At 36.6% G+C, this 24,765-nt stretch overlaps 1 protein-coding gene and 1 non-coding gene across 3 annotated transcripts in view; one reads left to right on the top strand and one right to left on the bottom strand.

The window, feature by feature from the left end:
- Positions 1–23,413, bottom strand: part of Robo2 (roundabout guidance receptor 2) — a 1,509,792-nt gene extending 1,486,379 nt beyond the window's left edge. The window contains exons 1-2 of one of the 2 annotated variants that reach the window (XM_021184410.2): positions 23,197–23,413; positions 16–134 (exon numbers count right to left, since the gene is read on the bottom strand). In XM_021184410.2, the coding sequence (XP_021040069.1) occupies positions 16–121 (106 nt within the window). In that variant the 5' untranslated portion in view covers positions 122–134; positions 23,197–23,413. The remainder of the gene's footprint in view (positions 1–15; positions 135–23,196) is intronic. The other variant, XM_029470220.1, reaches the window with a different exon arrangement.
- Trnai-aau lies at positions 10,234–10,307 on the top strand. Its single transcript has one exon. It is a non-coding gene; the product is annotated as a tRNA-Ile (tRNA).
- Positions 23,414–24,765: the final 1,352 nt, after the last annotated feature.

Raw genomic sequence — 24,765 nt, forward strand, 5'->3', positions numbered from 1 at the left:
CATGCTCACTCCTACCTTGACCTTGCCCACTCCCCTGATGAATGCCAAGGATGATCAGCATCAGTAGTCCCAGCGTCCACGTCCACGTCCTTCCACAGACACTTTCTTGTCTTCTGGCCATTGCATTTTAAACTCTGCATAGCAAGTGGGGAGTGTATGAAAAGACCATAAATTATATTCTTAAGGGAATATATTAGCACTCAAGTTGCATAAACAATATTCACTGTGCATTTACAAATCATGGTGCTGATAGGGGCTTACGTTTGAAAATTCTGTTTTCCCTTGTGAGTGTTACAACGGTGATTGATGTGAAAACCTATCGTCTTAAAACTCATTTTCTAAACATTACTCTGAATATTTCAATACCGCTTTGTCAAATACAAAATTAAGCCTATGAATGCTTGAAAAGTAGACACAGATGGGCATTGGAGTTCAATCAAGCAAAAAATTGTACTATGATAATATTTCTAACTTGTTATTTAGGGAAAGTAATGGACCAAAACACCATATCATCTCTATAAATATATACACAAATAGCTGAGTTTCAGGAAGTCCCATACGTTCATAAAAAAAAAAAAAAACCCTCAAAATATTCTCAAGTTTTAAGTGGCAGTTTTATTACATTATTCCTGTAATGAAATAAAAACTAATCATAAAAAGGCAAAACTTGTACAGGTTATTATAAATTAGAATAAAAGTATAAACATTAGTAAATGCTACATTTCTATTTTAAATATATAATATATGGTAATGTATTAACACATATACAACAACTAACTTAACATGAACTAATATATTTGAATATTCAGTTGGATGCTGTTTTCCACCCTGGTGAGTGAAATCATTGAAATGACCACCAAAGAGATATTATGTACTCACACAATTGAATAATCCATAATGATGAGCAAATTTTGAGCTACGTGTGCCAATAGGACTAAATGCTGATAATGTAAATATGAAGAAATATATTCAACCCCCATACTGCACATATGATAAACATAAATCAATATGATAAGCATGATAAACATTTTACAACCAAGATTAGCAATCGCATGGTTACAGTTAAGTAGTTATGCAAAAGAATTCTGAAATGGAGACTATTCTTATAATGCTTTAGATATGAAATATCCCTCAGTTATGGGAAAGTTTCAATTGTTAGATGGTAAAAAGGACTGAGAGGTGAACAGGTCATAGGAACCTAACCTCATCAATGGATGTTATCTATTGATAACTTTGCAAACAGGCTATTAGAAGTTAGAACCTTGCTAGACAGAGTAGATGTACTCATTTGGCCCCTATATGATTCCTCACCTTTTGGCTCACATCATCCCTTTTGGCTGCCAGGATAAGAGCAATGTTCTTTAGCAATAGACTGAAATCTCAGAAAGTAAACCAAACCCATCATCCATCCTTGAAAATGATTTGCTCAAGGATTCTGCCACAGCAATGAGTGAATAATGCCAATCCCAAACTGCCATTTGATTAATTTATAAAATTTGGGGACAAGAAAAATAAAGCTAGTATTTTTTAAAATATTTGTTCAAACTGTAACATAATCACAGCTTCTCTGAAACTTTTTCTCTTCTCTTTTTCTTTGTTCAAGAAAGTCATGTCTTTGTTTGGGAGCCTACTCATGTCAGACTCACAATAGTAGAGCTAAAGGGAGATATACAAGCCATGTCAAATAATGTTCTCCCCTTAAACAGAGAACCTAGAAATGGCATTTCTTCATCAATGTATCATATCAAAACACTGAAGACAATGTCAGACTAAATAGTAATAGAAATGTAAATTTTAGATGATTTTTGCTGTCTTAGATTTTATGTGTCCTTTACTTCTCAGAGATGTTACTATTTCCCAACTGATAATGCTGAGCCTCAGAGAAATGCACAATTCCCCCATTCTTGTGATGTGTCCTTATGAGTTCAGAGTCTGCGCTCTGCAAGACGCTCACTGGGCTGGGATTGAGTTCTGGATGGTCCTAATGTGCCCCAGTACTCCTCTAAAGATGATGCTGAGACAAGGAAAAGGCTGTCCAGGATCTATATCCACAGTCACTCAATGTCTAATGGATACCTTCAAATTACAAATAACTAAAGCCTAAGCAATTCGATGCTCACATTAATTCTTAAAATTGTAAGTTATTTCCAAAGTGAATTGTATATTTCAGGGAAATTCCGAAAGTACTACTCCCAAAGTATTTACTAGCATTGGTGACTGAACATTAACGAAAAGGAGAATAATATCACAAGGAAGCAGACACAGTACCTGGTAATATGTTTAAAAGGCAAGAAGCAAAGTGAAACATTCTGGGTAAGGATTAATTATACATTCTTTCCAGTGACTTTTCCTGGGAAGATGCAACCAAATATCTTTTCATTCCAGATGGGACACAGAAAACTGATGGAAGAAAAAACTTTGCTCTGGTGCATGTTGGTGAGTCAAGGTATTTACTGGGGGCATGTTCAATAGAGGTATATAAACGCAGGTGCAACTGTGGGAAAGCCTGTCTGTTCCAGTTGCATTCTGAAGCTCTCTGCCCCCCCCCCACCGCCCATTATGTGCAGGTAGGTCCTCTGAAAAGTCTCCTCCAGGATTGTTTGATTGTTCTTATAATTGTGGAGGACCTTCGTGAATCTTGTAAGTCCCTGAGCTGCTTGATGCATAAATGACCTCAGCTCCCTGTATGAAGTTACTTAGCCCTCAAGGAGGAAGCTTTTAATTCCTGATAAAATAGCTACACCTCAGTGATTTGCAAGTATATGTCTGTCTGCTTATATGTGCGCTTTGAGTATTTGTTCACATTTTAACACTATGTATCTTTTTTAGCATACATCACAGTTTGAAAATTTGTAACTCAATGTTTTAATAACCCATAATAAAGTAATTTCCAAAATTATTTCATGTAATAGTTCCACAATGAACTTTTAGGCAAATTTACTATATACATTATTACCTTAAATTCTGGAAACTTATACTTGGTTGTCCATTTAGAATGCAGAATTTTACAATTTCATATAGCACCACTTGAAAGGCCCTACAGGTATCTACAGGAAAGACTGGCATGTAAAATACCAGCTACACTATATATTTTAGTAAAAATGTTAAAGAGCAAATGGCTTTCATCATATTTTCATAATGAAGAGAAAATGAAGCCTTACTTCTTAAATTGATGTTTATTGAAAAATAAATATTTTCCAAATGCCAAGTAATATAATGCATTGTCTATATGCTGTCCTTGATAGGCTCTGAGCTTGAAACCTACTAGCTTTCTTCATAACCTTGATATTAACAACATTCTTCATGCAATAGAAAGTCAGTGTATTTATTGCTTATTTTATGAAACTCAAAATAAAGAATGAACCCCAAAATAAAATAACATTTACCACTTACAGCAAAGTTATGCCATCAATTATTTTGATCTTTTGTAAACATTCTTTTTAGAAATTTGAAAATAAAAATTAGGTAGAGAAAATTCCATTATTTTCCTCATTCCTGCTGCTCTTGAAAGACTTGAATAACTCATAACTTATTTACAGTTGCACTCTCTATATTCTCTGTCCATGGATCTCATTGCTGTTGTGACTACACAGGCAGAGTTCATTGCGTCTTTTCCTTGTAATGACTATATTCATATCTTATTTTAAGAGTGCCCATCTTGGTCTTTTCAATGAAGAGATAGTAGATCTTAAGAGAGAATTATAAATTATATTTTGTCATATACAATAAAAATTAGTTTGGTTTGTTATGATGATTAAGCAAGGAATTCTATGAGATGAAGTCATAGGTCATCCTCAAAACTAAAAAGCAATGTTAAAGAGAAGCTTCACTCAATATCAAAGCTTTTACTCTCTGTAAGATGACGAGAGGTCTTCTAATGACAATGTACAATTGACAAAAATTTAATGTAGTAATGGGAGCTGAAGAACTGTAATACCTTCTGCTACATTGTTTCTGGTTTATGTTGTGTTAAGCAATGGCCACTTCCTGCTCCCACTTGATTCTTTGGGTTTTGGCATTAAACGGGTGCTCAGAAAGGCTGTATAATTATGAGTCTACTGAGTAGAAAGACAAACAACCTGGAAGCTCAGCACATCACATAGTTCTCTGGCTGGAGATACACTTTTGTGAACATGCCTGACACCAAGATTAAGGTTTAGAGACCAATATGAGGATAAGCCAGTTGGTGGTAGACTGAAGACCATGGGGTTATCTGCAGATAGAACCCTGAGCATATTTGATATTGATGGGTTTTTGTTTGTTTGTTTGTTTGTTTGTTTGTTTTAAAGAAGAGGAAGCTACCACTGTTTTTCATGATTGGTGTTCCCCAGCTACTTGATTCAAGACTGTCCTACCTGCTCTGTGATCTTGATGTAAAGGAGTGTTCCCTAGTTGGCAGGATTGTCTGCTCCATCAGATAGAGCAATAAGCTGGAGAAGGTTTGAGAATGATCAATTATTCAGCCACTCTGCAAAACCTTTTAAAACCAAAGTCCAAAGACTAAATGAGATCAGGAAGAAGACATTACTTTCAGGTCTTCAATTTCTTTTCTCAGCATGTTCTAGAAGCACAATGTAAACCAGAAACAATGGAGTAGGACCTATTGTAATAGCTACTTCTTGATTTCATTTTCTTTATTCCTGTTAACAGACCTTAAATCCAGCCTGGGTATGGTATAATGTCTACAAATGAGAAGAGGAGGGGAACAATTTGGGGACTGGATCTTAGGGTGGGACTGGGAAGAGAGGAGAAAGAGGAGCTAGGATCAGGCTATAAAGTAAATAAATACATTCATGGAGAAAAATAAAAGCCATTCTTTCAAACTTGCTGCTTCATTGTCCCATAGACAGGATGGCTCCAGATAGCCTCCAGTACCAGCATCAGCAGCAGCTCTTTAGAAGCCTTTCTCTGTATGGATCCATCCTTGCAAAGCTTCCTCTTGGCATGAGGCCTGTTCACCAAAGTGTCCCCAGCAAGAGCTGACCTACACTTATGTGCCTTCCTGAACAACCCTTTAAAACCAAAGCCTAAGAATCAAAGGAGAGCAGAAAGTACCCATTGCTTATAAGCCTTCCATTCTTCTTCTCAGAATATTATAGGGACACAACATAAACCAGAAACAATGCTGCAGAATTCATCCCAGTCCTTCAGTTCCTATTAATCACAATAATTTTTCCCCCAATGGTACATTCTCATACAATCTTGCAATGAATAATAATTTAGGTTAGACTCCGAGACTTCACTTCAACATTGCCCTTAAGTATATGCCTTTAGTTTTGAAAGGAGTTTTTATTTTTGAAACTAGTAAGTTCTTATCAATACAATTTAAGGCAATCAAAACTATAGCTGATATGTTAGAGTGATGACCAAACTAAATGCAATGTAACATTGTATCAAAGCTCTATGTGCTGTTGGAGTGCTTAGAGTGATTTTTTTGTTTTTTCAATAAGGTAAAATTTATTTGTTTAGGTTGCAATATCAGTGGAGACCAATGGTTTTTAAAGGACTCTGGCGATGACAGCACTCTTGAAGGCTGATACTATTTAAATTATTTTTACAAATTAATACAACTAATATAGGTTATGTGGTGGTACATGCCTTTGATCCTAACACTCTGAAGATAGATATTTAAGTTCATGTCCAATCTGGTCAACAGGACATTCCAAGACTACACAGAGAAACTCTGTCTCAAAATCAATAACAAGAAGAACTACAATAACAATAAAAGTGAAATATTATTAAAGATTAGTTATATTTTAAGCATGTGTGTATGTGTGTGAACACGTACATATGGGCAATACATGTATGCATGCCATATTACACAAGTGGAGAGCTGAGAACAACTCATGAAAGTTGGTGTATTCTTCAATTATGTGAATTCGGGAATAAAAGTCATTCGGTCAAGATGAGATGTCAGGTGCCATTTATATATTGATCCATCTTGCTGACCCACTTTTTTTTTTTTACAATTAAATCCAATACCATCACAAGCTCCAAAGTACACAAACTCCTCTACAGTATAAGTTCAGTGAAGTATGATATCATATGTCAACTTGCACCACTAATAACCAAGTGTCATGAGTTTGGCAAGGAGCTCATGTCAGTCAGTTATCTTTGTACTCAAAAGATAGAGGCAGAAATACCAGCCTTCACTACATAGTGCCTCTCAAGATATCCTGGGATATGAGAACTCATCTCAAAAACTTTAAACAAAGTAGCTTAATGAATGAATAAGTGAATAAATACCAGGCATTATTAAATGTGGTATTGTTGTAGATTGCTGTTTGTATGTTCTGCGCCCTCAAGAGTGCCCATACTCAGGATGCCGTCAGGTGAAATCTTAATTAGTCAGATAAGGCTAGAACTTGTGACTGGGCAGTAGAAGGAGGGGGCAGAGCTGAAAGCTTTAGAGAGGGGAGTGATGGAGATTAGATTTAGACAATTGTATCAGTTCTCTGGGCCTCTGAGCTACTCTGTTACTTAAATATTGAAATAACTAATGAACAAGTTAATCCTAGAAGATAGGTTCTTAGTGAAAGCAAGGGTTATTGTTACGATTTATATACACAAAATTCTTTACAGACAGTTTTAATGGATGTTCTCTATTTTTGTGGGGGTGGGAGAGTAGGAGGTGGTGCAGGGCATTGGTAGTGTGGCCCTAATGATTGGGAACTTACTATGTTGACCTGGCTGGCCTTTTGCATCCCAAGTTTTGGGATTAAAGACAGATATTTCCATATCTGGTTAGGAAATATCTTCAAAAGACTTTTAGAGCAAGATTGTAGAAAACATAATTTTAATCTGTGAATCAGGAGACATGAAGCATAAAATCAGCAAGACATCATAAAGACTGCAGCAGTTAATATGGGCTGTGAAGTTCTGCTATCAACTTCAGGTGGTTCCATTTCAGATACCAAAGGAGTTTTGAGGAATTATTTCATTCCCTGCTCTATCTTTTATTTTTCTGGATAAAATTCCTACTACCCAAAGATATAATGATCACTGTGTTAGAAGAAATACTTGTTTCCTTATGAAAAATTTACAGAAGAAAGGGAAACTCAAAATCAAATATTACTATATGTAAATATTCCATCAAACTGTTTTAAATTTCATCACACACACACACACATGCGCGCACACACACACACACANACATGCAAGTCCATTTTTATACAATACATTACAACCATTCTTACTTCCCTTTCCTCCCTCCAAACATTGCCATATATTCTACCCACTCTGACAATTTCATAGGCTCTTTTTCTGTTAATTATTATTGCATAGCTATATGTATATAAATGTATGTTTCTAAATATAACCTGTTTGGTCCACATCCAATGGAAATTTTATTAGTTTTACAAAAACATAAAACTAATTTAGTCTTGATACAGTAAGAAATCTTAAGTAAATTGAAGCTTTCAAACTGTTTTAATTCTGAGACTTGGATTTTTTTCAGATAGCATCAGTTTTTAAAATTATAATCCCTTCCAGCTTACCTATTACCATAGCAGCATGCTCCATCTGATTCCATCTCACTTTATGCTAAGCAGGATGATAAATAATAGAAACTGGGTATAGAAAGTGGAAAATGTCTCTTCTGGAATAGAGGTGTAATTACCTCTGTGGTAAAGGGCTTGGCTATCATAAACGGGCTTTAGGTTCAATTCATGTACCTGCTACTAATAATAAATGAGTAAATACATAAATACACAAAATTTAAAGATTCACATATTCGAGATTTCAATTCAAATAACTCAAGATATTCTCAGAGCACTGAATGACGCCATGATGTTTTTGGAACTCCTGAACTGTAAGACATACCTTTCTCTTGCAAAGCACACAGACTTGAGTACTTAGTTATAAAAAGACAAACCACAGATAGTTCTTTTTAAGTCCATGATACATAAAATATTTTCTTAAAACCTCACCTCAAACAATTTTAACTTCATAGTCTATTTAACATAATATAACACAAAACATGTCTGACAAGAAAACTTTATATTATCTATTATTGGTTTTATTCCATGGGTGAATATTCAGAAGAATTGAGATTATTTCATCTCTTAAGAGAAAAAAAAAACTAATGTTTTATAAGTTCAACTTAACATAATGAGCATTATATGGTTTTGTTCTATTTTCTTTAAAATACCAAATGTATAACAATTAAAAAAAACTTCGTATAAAAGAAAAAAAGACACTCTCAGAGCACCAGTTATCATTGGGACCATTGGTTAAATAAATACAGAATATTCTCAAACTTCTCAAACCAAGTCTACTAGTGCCTTCATGTTCTCAGAATAATTATTGGATACACACACAATCCTTTTTCCATCACACAAGCCCCATGTAGTCAGAGGAAACATTTAAAGTTTTTATTACCCTCTCCAAAGACAATTTCTGTTAATGTTCAACCTATTTGCATAATTATCTCTCATAAAATAAAACTGTTAATTACTCCTCAATTCTCTTTTCTCTAAGAAAAAGGATGTTTGGAAAAAACAAATCACCAATAGTTTCCAGAACAGCAAACTTAATTTTTTACCTTGTAGGAAAAGGAAAGCCAAAGTATGTTACTTTCTCCCAGAAACTTAGCATGAAGTGTAGCTTAAAGCAACACATTTAAAAAAAAAATGGAGATAAGAAGTTCAAAGTGGGTTAGTTAGGCTAAAATTGAGTTACCACCAGGTTTGAAACACCTTTCAAGGCTGTAGGGGGAGAATCCTGTCTGTTCCTAGTCTTTGGCTGCTTCTAGACAGTCTATGTACCTCTCTGCCTTTGGCCCCCCGCCTTAGTATATGAAGCTCATTCCCCTGAAGTCTTCCTTAGCATCTCCTGTCAGTGCTGACATTTGGACGGCTGCAGGTCACCTGTGACTCTGTTATACTCACTAAGATAATTCCACCTTGAGGAAATTTAACTGTTATTGCATCCTAAACCCAACGTGCTTAGTCCCATGCTTTAGGGCAGCCTTGTAAGCATCTCTTAATAGACTCACTATTTTAGCACACACTTAAAAAGTGAGGGAAATGGGACAGTGTGCTCTAGGCTGTGTATGGCAGTGAAATGACTCAATTTTTAATGACTTGGTAAAATTACTTGATCAGGATTAGAATCCAGTTTATTAAATGTGACTTTGGTATATTCTATGAAAAAAATAGGTTCATCAATCCTTTTTGTTTGCTGTCCTTTGGGTTTGTCAGTGCATCACACACTCAATGCAGAGTCTTTAGAGATACTGCATATTCAAAGGCTGCCTAGACAATGCAATGCAAAGTGAAGTTGCTGTTCTTCAGGATTCTGCATTCCTGTGCATCACCCCCTCACCAGTAACACATGTCACAAAACTCATGCAGAAAGCCTGGATGCTCCAGTGCTTAGCATGAGCCTCCACCCCCATCACTATGTCTAGGGGGCATTTAAACGCTTAGCTTCACTTACTTGTTTTCCCCATTCCCTCCTAATTCTCCTTCCCTGTGCTGGTTGACATTTATAACACCCTCATGATCACTACGTTGTATGCCAACACACTTTTGCTTCCTGATCCTAGTTATTTTCCCCAGGCCATTTTTTGTTGTTGTTGTTGTTGTTAATTCCTCAGCAGGACTCCAAACTTCATGCACTGGTAACCTCACCTGCTCAAGATCTGTCTGAAGTTAGGAATTTAGTATCTTCCAAATTTGAGAGTCTCACTTGAATTTCACAGTGAAGCAAAGACCCCCTTGGAGCCAATGACAGCGTGGCTGCCGCTAGGAAAGAAAGAATCTACAGAATGATATACGGAAGCACATTTTGGAGCACAGTTGACTTTTATGTACTGACGCCAGATGCATTTCATTCCTGTGCATGCTGAGGGAAGCAAGTTCATCTCATACATCAGAATAAGCAGCATCTGTTCTTCTACACCGCGCGGCCGGATAGTCATTATGCTTAGGCAACAAAACACTTAAGGAAATCAAATCTCTCTCCAATTAAAAAAAAAAAAAAAAGGTACATCAAAAGATTTTCTTTTTATAAAAGTATCTTAACCAGCTAATCTCAGAACAGGAAAATTCAAAGAAACAAAAAATGTCTCTTAAAATAGAATTCCTGCTCAGATAACTAAGCAAAGTCTAGGATAGAATTTAGGTAAAGGGCTGTGTACAGTGTTGATAACTGAAAATTTATTTATCACTTATGAATCTGTGTTCAGAGGCTTGAATCTATAGGAGGCATGTGAAAGTTCATAAAGATCCTGGCCGGTTAGCTCAGTTGGTTAGAGCGTGATGCTAATAACGCCAAGGTCGCGGGTTTGATCCCCATACGGGCCAGCAAACTGCCTAGATTAGCTGGGCAGGCCATCAGTGGAAAGAGAGGCCCCTTGGTCTTGCAAACTTTATCTGCCTCAGTACAGGAGAATGCCAGGGCCAAGAAGTGGGAGTGGGTGCGTAGGGGAGTCAGGGGGGGAGGGTATGGGGACTTTTGGGATAGCATTGGAAATGTAAATGAAGAAAATACCTAATAAAAATAATAATTAAAAAAAATCCCAGCACTCGGGAGGCAGAGGCAGGCGGGTTTCTGAGTTCGAGGCCAGCTGGTCTACAAAGTGAGTTCCAGGACAGCCAGGGCTATACAGAGAAACCCTGTCTTGGAATAAAAAAAAGAAAGAAAGGAAAAGAAAAAGACAGTTTTATAGGCATGCATATTAAACATATACATATGCTATTAAATTCCTGTTCCTTAGTACTTCAGAAACAAAAATAAAACTCATAAAATTGTCTATCAGACCATGTGGATGCCTTATTCTTTGAAAGTGATGCTCAATGATAATTTAAAAAGTCCAAGACCCACTCATAAACAAACGACTTAATCACATTTCAGAGAAAAACCCTACAATTAGAAAAAACAGCTTTAAAGGACCATGCATCTATTTGTAGCACAAACAAATATGACATTTTAAATATGAATAGCTCACATCATTGGTATTCTTTGTTCTTCTTGCATTTTGTTTAGGAATCCGAATGCTAATGCATTATTACAAGACCAGGACTTGAACCAAAGTCCTTCTGTGTGGGCATTCTACCAATGACCTGTGACCTGGCTCTTTTCACTTTCCTTCCTTTTTTGCTGGTTTATGTCTTAATTTTAATTTTATTTTTCAATTAGCTTACCAAGTAGCAAGTGTTCTTCTGGGATACTCTTACATACTAAGTTTTTTTTTTTTCACTTTCCCATGCCTCATATTCCTTGCCTCCCTGCTCCCCATCTTTATTTATATTGTTCACCCTCATTTACTCTTCCACTTTTATAGTCTCTACTATTAAGCTCCACACTCCGCCCATGAAAATCTCTCCACTTGTATTGCTTCTGATTTCCTAGTTTCTATATACATTCATTCTCACAAAGATACCAAAAACAAAAACAAAAACAAAACAAAACAAACAAAAAAAAAACAACAGGAGATTCCTAAAACATACAATGTAACATATATAAAAGTTTTAAATGAAGTCACTAGATAATGGGGAAGGCATTGTTACTTAGACATTGTATATATGCTACCAAACAAAACCCATATTACCAAGAATGGGTTACATCTTCCAGAGTTACTGAACCAAGAGGGATTATAGATACCCCTGTCTCAAATACTACAAGTATTTGATATCCTCCACAACTTGTTAAACCCCCAAGGCTGATAACACTGCATATTTATGGCATAGAATATGGAGAAATCTAGCTTGTACTTCTCTGAATGTTTCACCTCTTATAGCTAGGATTCATCGTGCTAGAAGGTGTAGACATGCTATTACAGAAGAAAGGTAAGCTCCAACCTTGCTCAGCTACAAATATTGCAGGTTATAATAATGATGTCAGGAAGATATGTCCACAGGTGCAAAAGTGGCATGAAAGATATGGAAATAACCCACCACTTTTTTTTCTATCTATGGACCATCCTCTGAGATGGAACACATATCTCATATTGTCATATGTGGTCAAGAACCTGAGACTAAATAGATTAAAGTTCCAGGGGAGGGGAGAGCTATTACTACCATCATTCTTCTAAGTGAAAAAAAAAACAAACAAAATAACTTTTACTAACACCATTATGCCCCCACAAACAATATCTCAATCCACCACTTTTCTTACAGTAGATAGTCATTAATTTCGAGACACATAACTGAACAAATTGCAGAGCAAAGAGTCTTTATGGAGTGTCTTTGTCTTTGTCAGAGACGTCCCGCTAAGACTGAGTGATCAAGGTAAAAGACGCGATGAAATGGACTAAGAGCTAAGAGTGATTGAGGACACCCAGGATTTTCCAGACAAGAGGGTAGAAAAACATATGAACTTAGAGAGTCTATGTCAGTATGCACAATACTTGCACAAGCTCATGCTAGACCTAAACCCCGTCAAGAAAGAGAAGGGGCCACCTTAACCAAGAAGCTACTCAAAGATGATAGCTTCTGGGGGAGGGAAAGTCATTTTTTAATAGATTGATCTACACTCTAGGACAGGCCCTATGTTCAGGCCAATACAAGTCAGACCCCATGTTTTAAGTGGCTTTTTCCTTTTACTATTTGTTTGTTTGCTTGCTTTTGTTTTCATATCAAGGGAAGTCCTTTTTATTCATTTACATAATGAGTTATTTTATCCAGATTTTTTCATACAAAATATTTTTATGATGTTTCCCTTGTCCCAATTCTCTAAGAGCCTTTTACATTTATTTATTTGTTTGTTTGTTTGTTTATTTATTTTTGGCTTTTCGAGACAGGGTTTCTCTGTATAGCCCTGGCTGTCCTGGAACTCACTTTGTAGACCAGGCTGGCCTCAAACTCAGAAATCCGCCTGCCTCTGCACCACCTTGCCCTGCTACCTTTTACATTTATATCCACAAAATTTCTCTCTCCCCATGTGTGTGTGTGTGTGTGTGTGTGTGTGTGTATACACTACACATACACTAAAGAAAAAGAAAATAAACAGAAATGATATGAAATTAAATGGGAATGGATGAGAAAGGATGTCTCAGAGAAATTTGGGGATTGGAAAGAATATGACAGAAACTATATTACATGAAAATCTCAAAGAATAAATGAAGAGGGGGCAATTTTTTCAATTGTTAAATGGTTCCACCACTCCTGCATTTCTTTATTACTAAGATTTTAAAAGTTCATCTCACCCCCATTGATGTAAATATCGTTTCTCAATGGTTTACTGTTCTTTGTATTTTAAAATGTTTACTTGATACATGTGTTATTGGGTTCACAGTTATATAGTAACACGTCACCAGTTTTGCTGTCAACCAAAGGTCATGAAAAGGGAATTCATGATTTATTCTAGGTGCTAGGACAGAAGATAAAATAATGACTAGGTTTATCTATACTTCACTAATAACTTAGTTATGGTGTTTAACTCTCAGTGAACCTGGGTAGCTGTGACAGGTGATGGATGTTTAGCCAGATAATTACTCCTAATGGATATGCATGTAAACACTCACTGTTGTAAACTTCTACTTCAATTTATGATTTGATTTTATGTGTGAATGTGTGATGAACTTTTTGACATGTGATCATGTATCCTGATAGATGTATAAGTGCTGAGGACAAAGAAGAACTAAGCCAAAGAGAACTTTGTCAACAGAAAACTTCTTCAACAAAGAGAAGAATAATTTTCCCTACCCCCATTTTTATTCATTCATTTTTTTTTCCTTTTTTCTTAGAGAACTTTCTGCAACTTAGTAACAAATGCTATAATGACTTTTCAGTGTCCCTTTTTCTTCCTGTGACTTCTACTAGCAGGCTGAAAGTTAGAGCAGCACAGACCCTGCAGAGAAGAGAGAACAAAGGCTACATTACTTAATCACCAGCCCTCCCTCCTGCTATTACACTGCAGGTGTAAATGGCCTGCAGGCAGCTTTCTACGCTCAGAAAGAGCAAGGAAGTTTTGAGGACCTTTGGGAAGTGATCATCAGCATTTCAGTACAGTTAGAGAGTTAGAACGTCTGGAGTCCCTCAGTCTTTAAAGCCACACCAGAGGCCTGCCTGCTGTGTCTCATCTCAACCCACTCCAGGCTAGGAGGTTCCCTGCACAAAACACCCTTTAGCAAGTGGTTATGTGCATACATGTGTGGCTGGTCATGAAATATGAAATTTTCAGATGTTTACTGGCTCTCAAGAGTTCGCCCTGATGACAGGAACAATAGATCACCATAGTTAGGAGAAAAGATGATGCAGAACATATAAGATGAAATAGCCAGACGGGGGGGAAATTCTCATTTTTTTCTTTGCTGCTGAAGTGCACTTAGAAAATAAAAATGCAACAAACCTGATAATAAAAAATGTCAAGTAAAATCCCAAGAGTGTTCTGAAGTGCCATTATCTCATTTGGAGCCACACACTCTCTCTCTCTCATATTCTTTGATATATATATATATATATATATATATATATATATATATATATATACACACACACATGTATATATTCTTTATATGTACATATATGTGTGTGTGTGTGTATGACAGATAAATAGATAGATATAGATATAGGTATATTAGTTCTATCAAACCCTGCCTAAGTGCTACACCAATGTGAACCCATGTCTTAGTCAGGGTTTGTATTCCTGCAAAAAATATCATGACCAAGAAGTATGCTGGGGAGGAAAGGGTTTATTCAGCTTACATTGCCACATTGATCTTCCTTACCAGAGGAAATCAGGACAGGGATTCACAAAAGACAGGAACTTGGAGGCAGGAGCTGATGCAGAGGCCATGGAGGAGTTCTGCTTACTGGATTGCTTCCCTTGGCTTATTCAGCTTGTTTTCTTATGGTTCTCAGTATTACCAGACTATGGATGGCACCACCCACAATGAGCCCTCTCACCTTAGATCACTAATTGAGAAAATGCCCTACAGCTGGGTCTCATGGAGGCATTTCCTCAAGGGAGGCTCCTTTCTCTGTGCTAACTCCAGCTTGTGTCAAGTTGACACATGAAACCAGCCAGTAAACCCACTAAGTATGCTTCTAATCAGAATGCAGATCAGATAAGCTTTGTGTATATGAGTTCCATGGCCATTCTAAAATGCATTCACCCCCGTTCCTCATTTTGAATTCACAATGCTTAAATCCCAAGTTCTATCTCAATATTTTAGAATATTGTATTAAATAAATCATACTGTATTAAATAGTGCTTCATTCGAATCATGTAGTCTCATCAATTTCTCCATGTGCTTGCAAAAATCTCTTTGTAGTGTACTGATCAACTATTTTATAGTAATTTACCCCAATTATATTTCCCATGTCTTTGCTATTCCTTTTTATAGAATCTTTGCAAGTTGGGTTTTGATTGATTGAAAATATGTTTTACTTCTGTCCTTTAAAAAGTCGCTACACTACTTGCTTTTACAAAATGTATAATGATGACATCCAGTCAGTCTTATGATTTACTAGAGTAAAAATTAATAAAAGCCTCACTTGCTACACATACTATCCTTGATGTAGGATGTGGATAATGAGTGAGAGACAGTTGGTGGCATGAGCAACAAGAGGAAGATCACCATCAGCGCTCCACTTGCAGACATGTCCACACATACTTCCTTCCGCAACTGAAGTAACACCATATGCTCTCAGTGAAGTGGGTGGTGAGAGTGACAGTTGGCCTGCTAAAGAGGGCCATGTGTACAGGCAGCCTACCACCATCCTTCTTACTGATGATGGCTGAAAACTCAGTTGAAGTATTTGCTCATCAGAATAACATGGCTGGAGGAGTAGCTTCCGGAACGCTACAGTTTCTGCCACTCTGGGTCTGAGAGCTAAAATTATACAGGAAATTTTTGTAATTTTATCAATAGAAATTACTTAAACATCACCCACATTCCATAGTCAGATCTTATCTTCCCTCAACAAGTATATCCTTGTGATTCTTTATTTGCTAAGAGATGTATGTCTCTTATCAAAATGATGATTAAGGATCAACTTTCTTTAATTTCATGCTATACCAAATATTTTTTATCTTGAGTTCAATATTCAAATTATTTCTCATGCCACAAGAAATAAGTATGAAAAGAAATTAAAGTAGCTTATAATTTTTGGATATTAGAATTTCTGTAAAGCAGGGAGACTGTGTAATGTGGCAATCTAATGTAAAACTACTATTAAAGTTAAAAGACAAAAATGTAGGTGTATTGTCATAATTATAATAGTTTTGTATCTGAACATAAATTTTCTATGTAATTTTCACCACTTCAAATATAGTTCATTTGTTCTACTGGTCATAGAATTTATTATCTGAAGGTCAGTGCTACCACTGTGATCAGATAAGATAATTTACTTTACTCTTAATGGTTTCTTTTTAACAAATGACAAAGCTTTTAAGAAGGACGATGCTCTTTGCACAACAACCATAAAGCATGTCACATCTATTTACAATATAATTTTAAGAAAAATGAATGACAAACTTGTGAGGAAACATGAATTCATTTGCATTCAATTAATCTGAGTAGGGCATTTTCAAGTTCATTTTGAGAACAATAGCACAGAAAAAAATGCATCCATCTTACACAATGGTCCTCTGTGGGGTTATAGGAGTATTTGAAAGGATGACATGATTATTGTTAAATACAATTCACATGGCCATATAACTCATCAGAAAATATATTCACAGAGTTAATGTGTGAAGTGAACTAATTATTATTGCTCAACTCCAGAAATCCTGTGAAGTCTGCATTCTATGAAGATTAAAAGACAAAACAAATTTTTTTTAAATTAAATAAATAAATTAATTAAATAAATTAAATAAAATAAAATAAAAATAAATTAAATTAAAATTAAAAGACAAAACAAAATTTTGTGGTCATGATGCAGGTATGCATGGAAAGTGTAAAGCTTTATAAATAAATAAGGACAACAGGATACTTGGTAATATATAGCTAAGTGATTTAGATGTTAACATAGATAAATAATGAGATTACTTTCTTAAGATGGCTGTTTGATTGCAAATATTAAGTATTCATTTGATAAAGTTATGAATATATAATTTATAATTATCAATTGTTACTAGAAAACTTAAAATTAATATATTAAAAAATATCTAAAACTTTTATTATTCCTGATATATTATTGTTTCATAGGACGCAATTAATTTGGGGGCTTGAGGTTAAAAGGGATATCAGTAGAATCAGTGGCAGATTAAACAAATGTCCTCAATGATTATTTCAATTATTTAATCTCAACGTGAGAGTCAACATGAGTTACTCTACTAGATTGTTTAGGTGACCAAACATGTAATCCAGAATTATAGTTGCAGAAATGAGAGCTCATAACCTCTATAATCACCTGTAATTCCATCTTGAATGAATCCATCACCTTCCCAGGGCCTCTGTATCTGTATGCACTTGAACATGCTTCTCTCCCCCCTCTTTCACACACACACACACACACACACACACACACACACACACACACNTCTGTATCTGTATGCACTTGAACATGCTTCTCTCCCCCCTCTTTCACACACACACACACACACACACACACACACACACACACACACCACACACACACACACACACACACAAACACACACACACACATGCACAAGTAAATAGCATTTAAAAATAAGTAACATAAAATAAAATAAACTGTAACGAGCAAGTATTGGTATTCTGATTTTTAAAATCTAAAGACAGTGAGTTTCACTTTGTTGACAACTGGTCACAGCAACAGTGAAAAGCCAATACATCATTATGTGAGTAGAAGCAATAAATATCATCCTAACAAATTTAAGAAAATACTCAAGGACAGATGAGAGGAAGTGATAGATCAGAAACAAGACTTCCCTTGGAAGGGTATTATGTCTTTCTTATTTATCCTCTGAGCTGCAGTTTTATAAGTACCATTCATTGTCTCATGAATAGGAATATATACATTTATAGTCCAGAATGAAAATTTCCCTCCTCTGTTACCCCATTTCAGTTTCCCAAAAAACACTACATACCTGATGGAGGAACATCTTCATGTAAGTATTCTTATGAACAGAGTAATTGCTTACTGAAATATTACGCCTGAAATAAAATCCTTTCAACCCAGACAATGTGAAGGAGAGTCAAATATTTTTCAAGTAGACCAATTACATATCCATAAGGAACTTAATGTGAGCCAGGGAGATGGCTAAACGTGCAAAGGCACTCAAGTCTCAGACATTGCTTTATGATTCTATGTTCAGTAGACACAAAAACTTTCAAAGCATAATTTTCAAGACATGTCCATTTCTTCCCACTTGTTCAAACTAAATCATTAATCCAGTATCCATTATTTTTATGTTAAATGGTCGAAATCCAGACTTGAATTATACTACCACAAATAGAATCTTATGCGAACAGAAAAAGAAACTCTCATGTAATTGCTGACCAAATGCCAGTAGAAAATTCCTAATGGTGAAGAGAAAAAGAGAGCATTTCTCTTGTTTAATAAATGTTTGTCTTTCTACTGATGTAGTACTGTCCTGCATCCTGCATCCAGTAATTATTCCCTGGTACTACATAATAATGAAAATCATTGTCAAAATACTTATTTTAATGTTATGTAGTGTCTTGTTTATAAAATACCAGACTAATAGTAGAAGATGAGTGTAGGTATATGCAAGGCTGACTGAATTTGAGGATGAAAATAATTGTAAAGCACCTCTCCAAACTCATGGATGAAAGCAGGAAAAATATGTATTAGGTACCATCCTGATGTGCTGAGCTTCTCACATACATAATTCCACCTGAACACTTTAATATAGAAGCAATCAGCATGTGATGCCAGATAAACATACTATAATTTATTTTTAAATGTTGAATCCTCATAATTTGTGTGTGTGTGTGTGTGTGTGCATGTGTGTTCATGTGCATGTATGCCATAGCCTGCATAGAAGTGAGGGGACAGTCTCTTTCTCTCCTTTCCCTAGAGGATCCAGGGATTAAATTCTAGTCATGAAGTTTGCAGGGCAAGTTCTTTTTTCTAGGGGATCATTTTGTCACCTAAACTTAGCAAAGTTCTTATTCAGTCTAAAAGGTTTCACACTTGTTGACTTAGCTATTACCATTTCTCTCTTCAACCTTAATACCTCAAGAAAAATATGGTTTGACATGCATAGTCTTTTCAGTGGAGAACTCTGGAGTTCAAGTATGACCTGATTCACCAAGCCACTTTAGATGCTTGGTTTGCAACAAAGAGAAAAATTCCGCAAGCTAAAAGTTACAAAATTGTTCTTTCCAAGAACTACAGTCTAAATGTAATGCATGAGGTCCTGGCTTCAATCACTTAGCATCAACCACACACAAAGAATAAAGTATTGGTCAATAAAGTCAAAGTCAGTGTCGTAGCTCCTCAATTTCCCCCTATTGTTCCTAATTATTCTTAAATACTGCCTCAAATATATTCACACAAAGATATCTCACACGGAAAGTGCTTAGGTGAAGCCTATGATGGTTAACCGACACTATATTGCATGGATTTCCATACTTTTATGCATTGAATACCTTGTAATACTTCTTCATGCTTGCAATACTACTTCAGAGAGGGTTAAGGAAATCTCAAGTGAACAAAAGCATAGATCTGAGAACATGATCTAATCCTCTTCCATCCCTTCTTCTCTTGTCTTGTCTAGCTTACTTACATTAATGTGATCTATGTGGAAACCACTAGGCACTTTCTAAAAACAGTGGAAAAAATTCAGTTTCAAATTTTCCACGTAAACATTATTCAGTGGGCACGAGAGAGAGAGAGAGAGAGAGAGAGAGAGAACTTTGTGTTTTCATCACAAATGTTTGTGCTTCACCTTCACCGTCACCATGGCAGGACCACATCTCAGTCACACAGTGCTATGAAAGTAGGTCAGATAAACTGAGAGGTGAGTAGTGACTGCAATCATTTTCTTTATTGGTCCCCAAATTTTCTTTTTGAAATTACACATAACTTTTAATCTTTATTCTGATGGTATGCAGAACAGAGACGACTAGGCACTATTAGTTTTATCATGTCAATGTATATGCATGTCTCTCTTTTTCAGTTATATTTTAGGTAAATAATTTCTTAATAAAGATGGACCACTGTCCACAGTCTTTCCTGAAAACTAAACTTATGTATTTAGAGTTTCTCCAGTTTTTTCAAATCTCAGCTAACATGTATCTGAATGAGTCACACAGGAACAGAAATAAGGCACTTGGATATGGATTCCTTCTCAGAAATGTAAAATAATGCCAGCATCCAAATGCCCTACTTGAGATATTGTACGAGATCTGAGGAAAGATAAGATTTTAAGATTCCAGAAAAAAAATGTTTTAAGTCATCCTGAAAGGATTAGGTCAAATGGCCACGAGCCAGAGAACTAATTATACTGACTCATTTGAGAATACCTACTCGTGAGTTTGCATGAAATTCTACAATCAGATGCAAAAAATTGCACAGCCTCTATTTAATCACCACATGTCTATGTATTGAATTTATACTGCTTACAATAATTTTTGAAGTCTATGAGATTTTGATAAGTTCTCAGTCTCATATTCATTATTATTGGCAAACCCACAAAGTATTTTTTGAGCATAGAATACACCAACAGCTACAACCTTCTCAAAATTCACTAACTTTCTAACAATATGGGATCTTTTAAGTTAAATATTTATTTGTTCATGTATGAGTGTGTGTGTGTGTGTGTGTGTGTGTGTGTGTAGTCATACATGTGATCTGCAAAGGCCAAAAGAGAGCAATAGACTCCTTTGAAGAGGAGTTACAGTGGCTGTGAACAAGCCAATGTGGGTGCTGAGAACTGAACTCTGATCTTCAAGAACAGAAAGAACTCTTAACCACTGAGCTCCAACCCATGATATGAAAATTTAGAAGACACTCAGATATATACACACAGAGAGACAGAGAGAGTCACTATTACCAGATAGTAAAAATTAAATAAATAAAACGAGGAGTCAACTATATGGGATTTTCATTCCTCTCCTAATAGTTAAGCTTATTTTGAATCTACCCATATTAGGCACCAAACTACTCATACTTCATTTTTTGATAAGCATGGTCACAACTTAAAAACTAGAGCCATTCTCCTTTAAAAACTAACATTAAGTATGCAGCTTCTGACAAGGTGCCTGAGGACGCTCAGGAACAGCTCCCTCTGAAGGCTGAAGTTTGCTCTTACAGCAAGTTGTATCTGTATTTAGAGTTCACTCTGGGTAGTTTAAACACATCTACATGTGGGTTGCCTTCTGGATCACAAGAGAAGCATTGGCCCCATGCATATTCTGAGTAAGTATGGAGACTGCCTTTCAATCTACCTCTTTTAAGGGGACACATATTGACAGGGACTTCGGAGCCATTTGAAGATGAAAAACGTTGCTATGAGACATACTTCTGTACTTTTGTGTTCAAAGTCTTCTCTGTCCAAAGATAAAATCAGTTAAATACCGAGAACACTGGAAAATTGTCTTTCATCCATCATGCTTTTAAAGTCTTCTTGTGGTAGTCTAAACTAAAAGTGTGTGTACATTTTGGAAAAGACCTAAAGTTGAAGTTGAATACATTCCTGCATTAAAACATGGCATTCGTTAAACTTAAAACAGTTCTTTCCTCCAGGATCCAGTTCTCGAGTTCAAAACTGAACTGATATCTCTGTTTCCCGAAACTTCCACAAGATGGAGAAGCAAGATGTTTGCACTGAAAATTTCTAACTCAGGTGCAGCGCTGATCCAGGTGGCCTTAAGGGAAATGAGCAGAGTACCAAGGCTCTGCGTGAGTAAACTCTGGGTGCACCTGTATGGCTTGTGAACGTTCTAGAAGTGCTAATAAGTGTCAAGTGATCCTTCACAAGAGAGAAGGTTTATTAAATACCTGGAGGATTTTTTAAATCTCACCCTCATGTCTGGAATAAATGAGAAAGTTGTATACTTCACTGCTACTAATTTTTGTGATAGCCCACCGGACAAGTTAAACATTCATAAACTCTACTGACAGGTAATTCACCACAGGGTACTAATAAATACTGAATTCAGAAACAGAGGCCCAGGCTACATAACAGAAACAATAATGGAAGTTAAAAAAACTATATCAAAATACACAACCTTCTGTGTCCACAACGATGAGCTATTACTATTACTGTGCCATGCACTGTCTAAACCAAGTTAACTTTGAAATACCTAAAGAATTCTGCTTTTCACAAATAAGCATGTTCTGCTACACACACACACACACACACACACACTAAAGGCACACTGAAGCAGGTATAAAATAAACCTATACTGAGGGTAACCGGGAGAATTGCCCATACCAGAAGGAATTCCTGAAAACCCCATCAATCCTTTCCCGGAGACCTTCACAGGATGATAAATCGCCTTCCTTTTCATGTGAACTCACCACTCTTCTTGTAGCCAAAGATTTCCAAAGTGAGGAGAAATGTATTCTCAGTAAGTCACCCTCTTCAAAGTTATGTTTTCAACTCCTCCCTAAGCCCCCCTCAAAAAAAAAAAAGGTACCAATTTTGGAACAGAGAAGATGAAGAGGAGATGGAGTGAATCAATATGGCTTTTAAGCTAAATTGCCGTCACAAGTGAAGCCTATCTGGGAGCCTGAAGTTCCCTTTAATGAGCTCAAAGAAAGTACAGAAAGGATAAGGAAAGGAAAAAGAGAACCCAGGTCAATCAATAGAAGGGCAAGGGAGCACACTCCTGGGCGCAAAGGTAGGTCACATTTCCTGTTACTTCTTACACTCAAATATACTTTCCCACAGCTTTCTGATCCTATGACTTGACTTGACAAATTGAGCACGGAGCAAGATAATAGTCAGGCAGAATGAGTGGCCAGAATTTTTGTCCTAAAAGCTTATTTATCTTATTATGCGCGCACACACAGACACACACAGACACACACACACACACACACACACACACACACACACACACACACACACACACACACACACACTAAATGCCTACCCTCGTGGATATTTTCTCCAGCCCACTTACTTGAATTGAATTTCATCCAATTTCTGCCTGAAGACCAACACCCCCTTATCCTCAGCTTCTCTGTCAAGACAACTCCGTAAATAAAATCAGCTGTGAAAAAAAAGAAGAAAAGGAAGAAAAAAAAAGAAAAAGAAAAGGAAAAAAGAAAAAGGACCAGTAGGCCCCTAGCTCAAGATTCCCCCCCCCCCAAAAAAAAGCATACACCTCTCATCTTAACTCACCAGGAGTCAGGTCTAGATGGCAGTCTGCTCCAACGGGGACTGACAATCTGCTGAGAAACTCAACTCGGGCAGCGTCCGCCTGAATTAGGAGCGCACTGCAGCTGAACAACACCCCCAGGACCTGATGCTCTGAATGCGCCCAGATTTTTGTTTCTCCACTCCCTGCCCAGAGCACTCCTCCTTCCTTTCTTTCCTCTCCTCCCAGCCTGTCAGCTACCGCGCTCCCTCCTCCCCACGTGAGGCGAGCCTGATTTTCTCCGCCTCTCTCAGAGGTTTTAGTGCTCTGTCCGTGGTGCTAAGGGGAAGCTCTGGACTCCTCCCAGGCTGGAGATGTTCCCAAGATCTGCTTTCTACACACCCTCTAGCTGGAGTCCCCAAAACAGATCTGCAGAAATCCTAGTTACAACCACTGGGAAAACGGGATAGAGGAGCAATTAACTATAGCCTTGCAGCATCCAAAATTCCTTCAGTCACGAGTGACTGGGCATCTCTGTTTGATCACCAGGCACCACAACCCCTTCCTAAATATCTCCACAAATCTTCAAGAACCAAAGAAATACATGAAAACGGTATTCTTTCTCTGGGTTAACAGTAGTTTATACACAGTATGGCAAACTTTGCTAGACTGCAAGGCTGAAAACTTCAAGAAGTATGCATTTCAGAACATCTGTTGTGTTGACACACAGATTGCACTTTGGACCTGAACCTCAACCCTCTAGCTTCTAATGACTACCCTGCAGATTCCTGGGGGAAATACGCATTGAGAATCAGGGTCTTCAATTCATGTCCTTATTCAGTTAGCTCTTACAAAATTCAGTAAGGTGGGATCAGCTTCTCCACTCTACATTTTTAAAAATGTGAATAATAAGCCATTTATTCAAGGTCAGAGAAACACTTTCAGGCTGCTTAATGTAAATTGGGAGTTTTCACAACCCATATACTGAGCATAACGTTTTCTAGCATCTAGAAAGCACTGACTAGTTGAACTAATAGGGATAATGGAACTACCAACAAATATATATCAAGCACAGAATGAATATTCAAAAACGCAGAGGTTTGTGACTAGCAAAGCATATCAAATAACAGTCTTCCAAGTGTATCCTAAATGTGTCGAGTACTTAGGAAAGTACAGTCAGCCATCAAAATTACACAAATCATATAATGCTCAAAATATTCATAATCTTTTTCTAGCCACAAGTCAGTTGAGTTTCCTCGTCTATGAAGCAACCTGATATAAGTTCTTCCAAGATGCCCAGAGTGGACAGAGTCTTGTTGCAGTGCAAAAGGGCTTAGTAAACTATCACATTCATTTCAAGGACTAACGTTGAATAAAATCCAATTCAACTAAAATGTATTACGCATTAAAGATCACAGATAAATAAAAATAGCAATGAAAGTAAAGTTTATTCAAACATAAAGAAATAACAGTTAATAAAAGAAGCACTTGATTGTCTGTCTTTATGTATGAACACTTGTACAAGCGCACACTTGTGCACACACACGCACTCAAACATATTCATTGTATGTGTAACAAGTGATATTCCCACTTAACACTCAAAGATGATATGT

This window comes from Mus caroli, chromosome 16 (assembly GCF_900094665.2).
Source record: "Mus caroli chromosome 16, CAROLI_EIJ_v1.1, whole genome shotgun sequence".
NCBI lineage: Eukaryota > Metazoa > Chordata > Mammalia > Rodentia > Muridae > Mus > Mus caroli.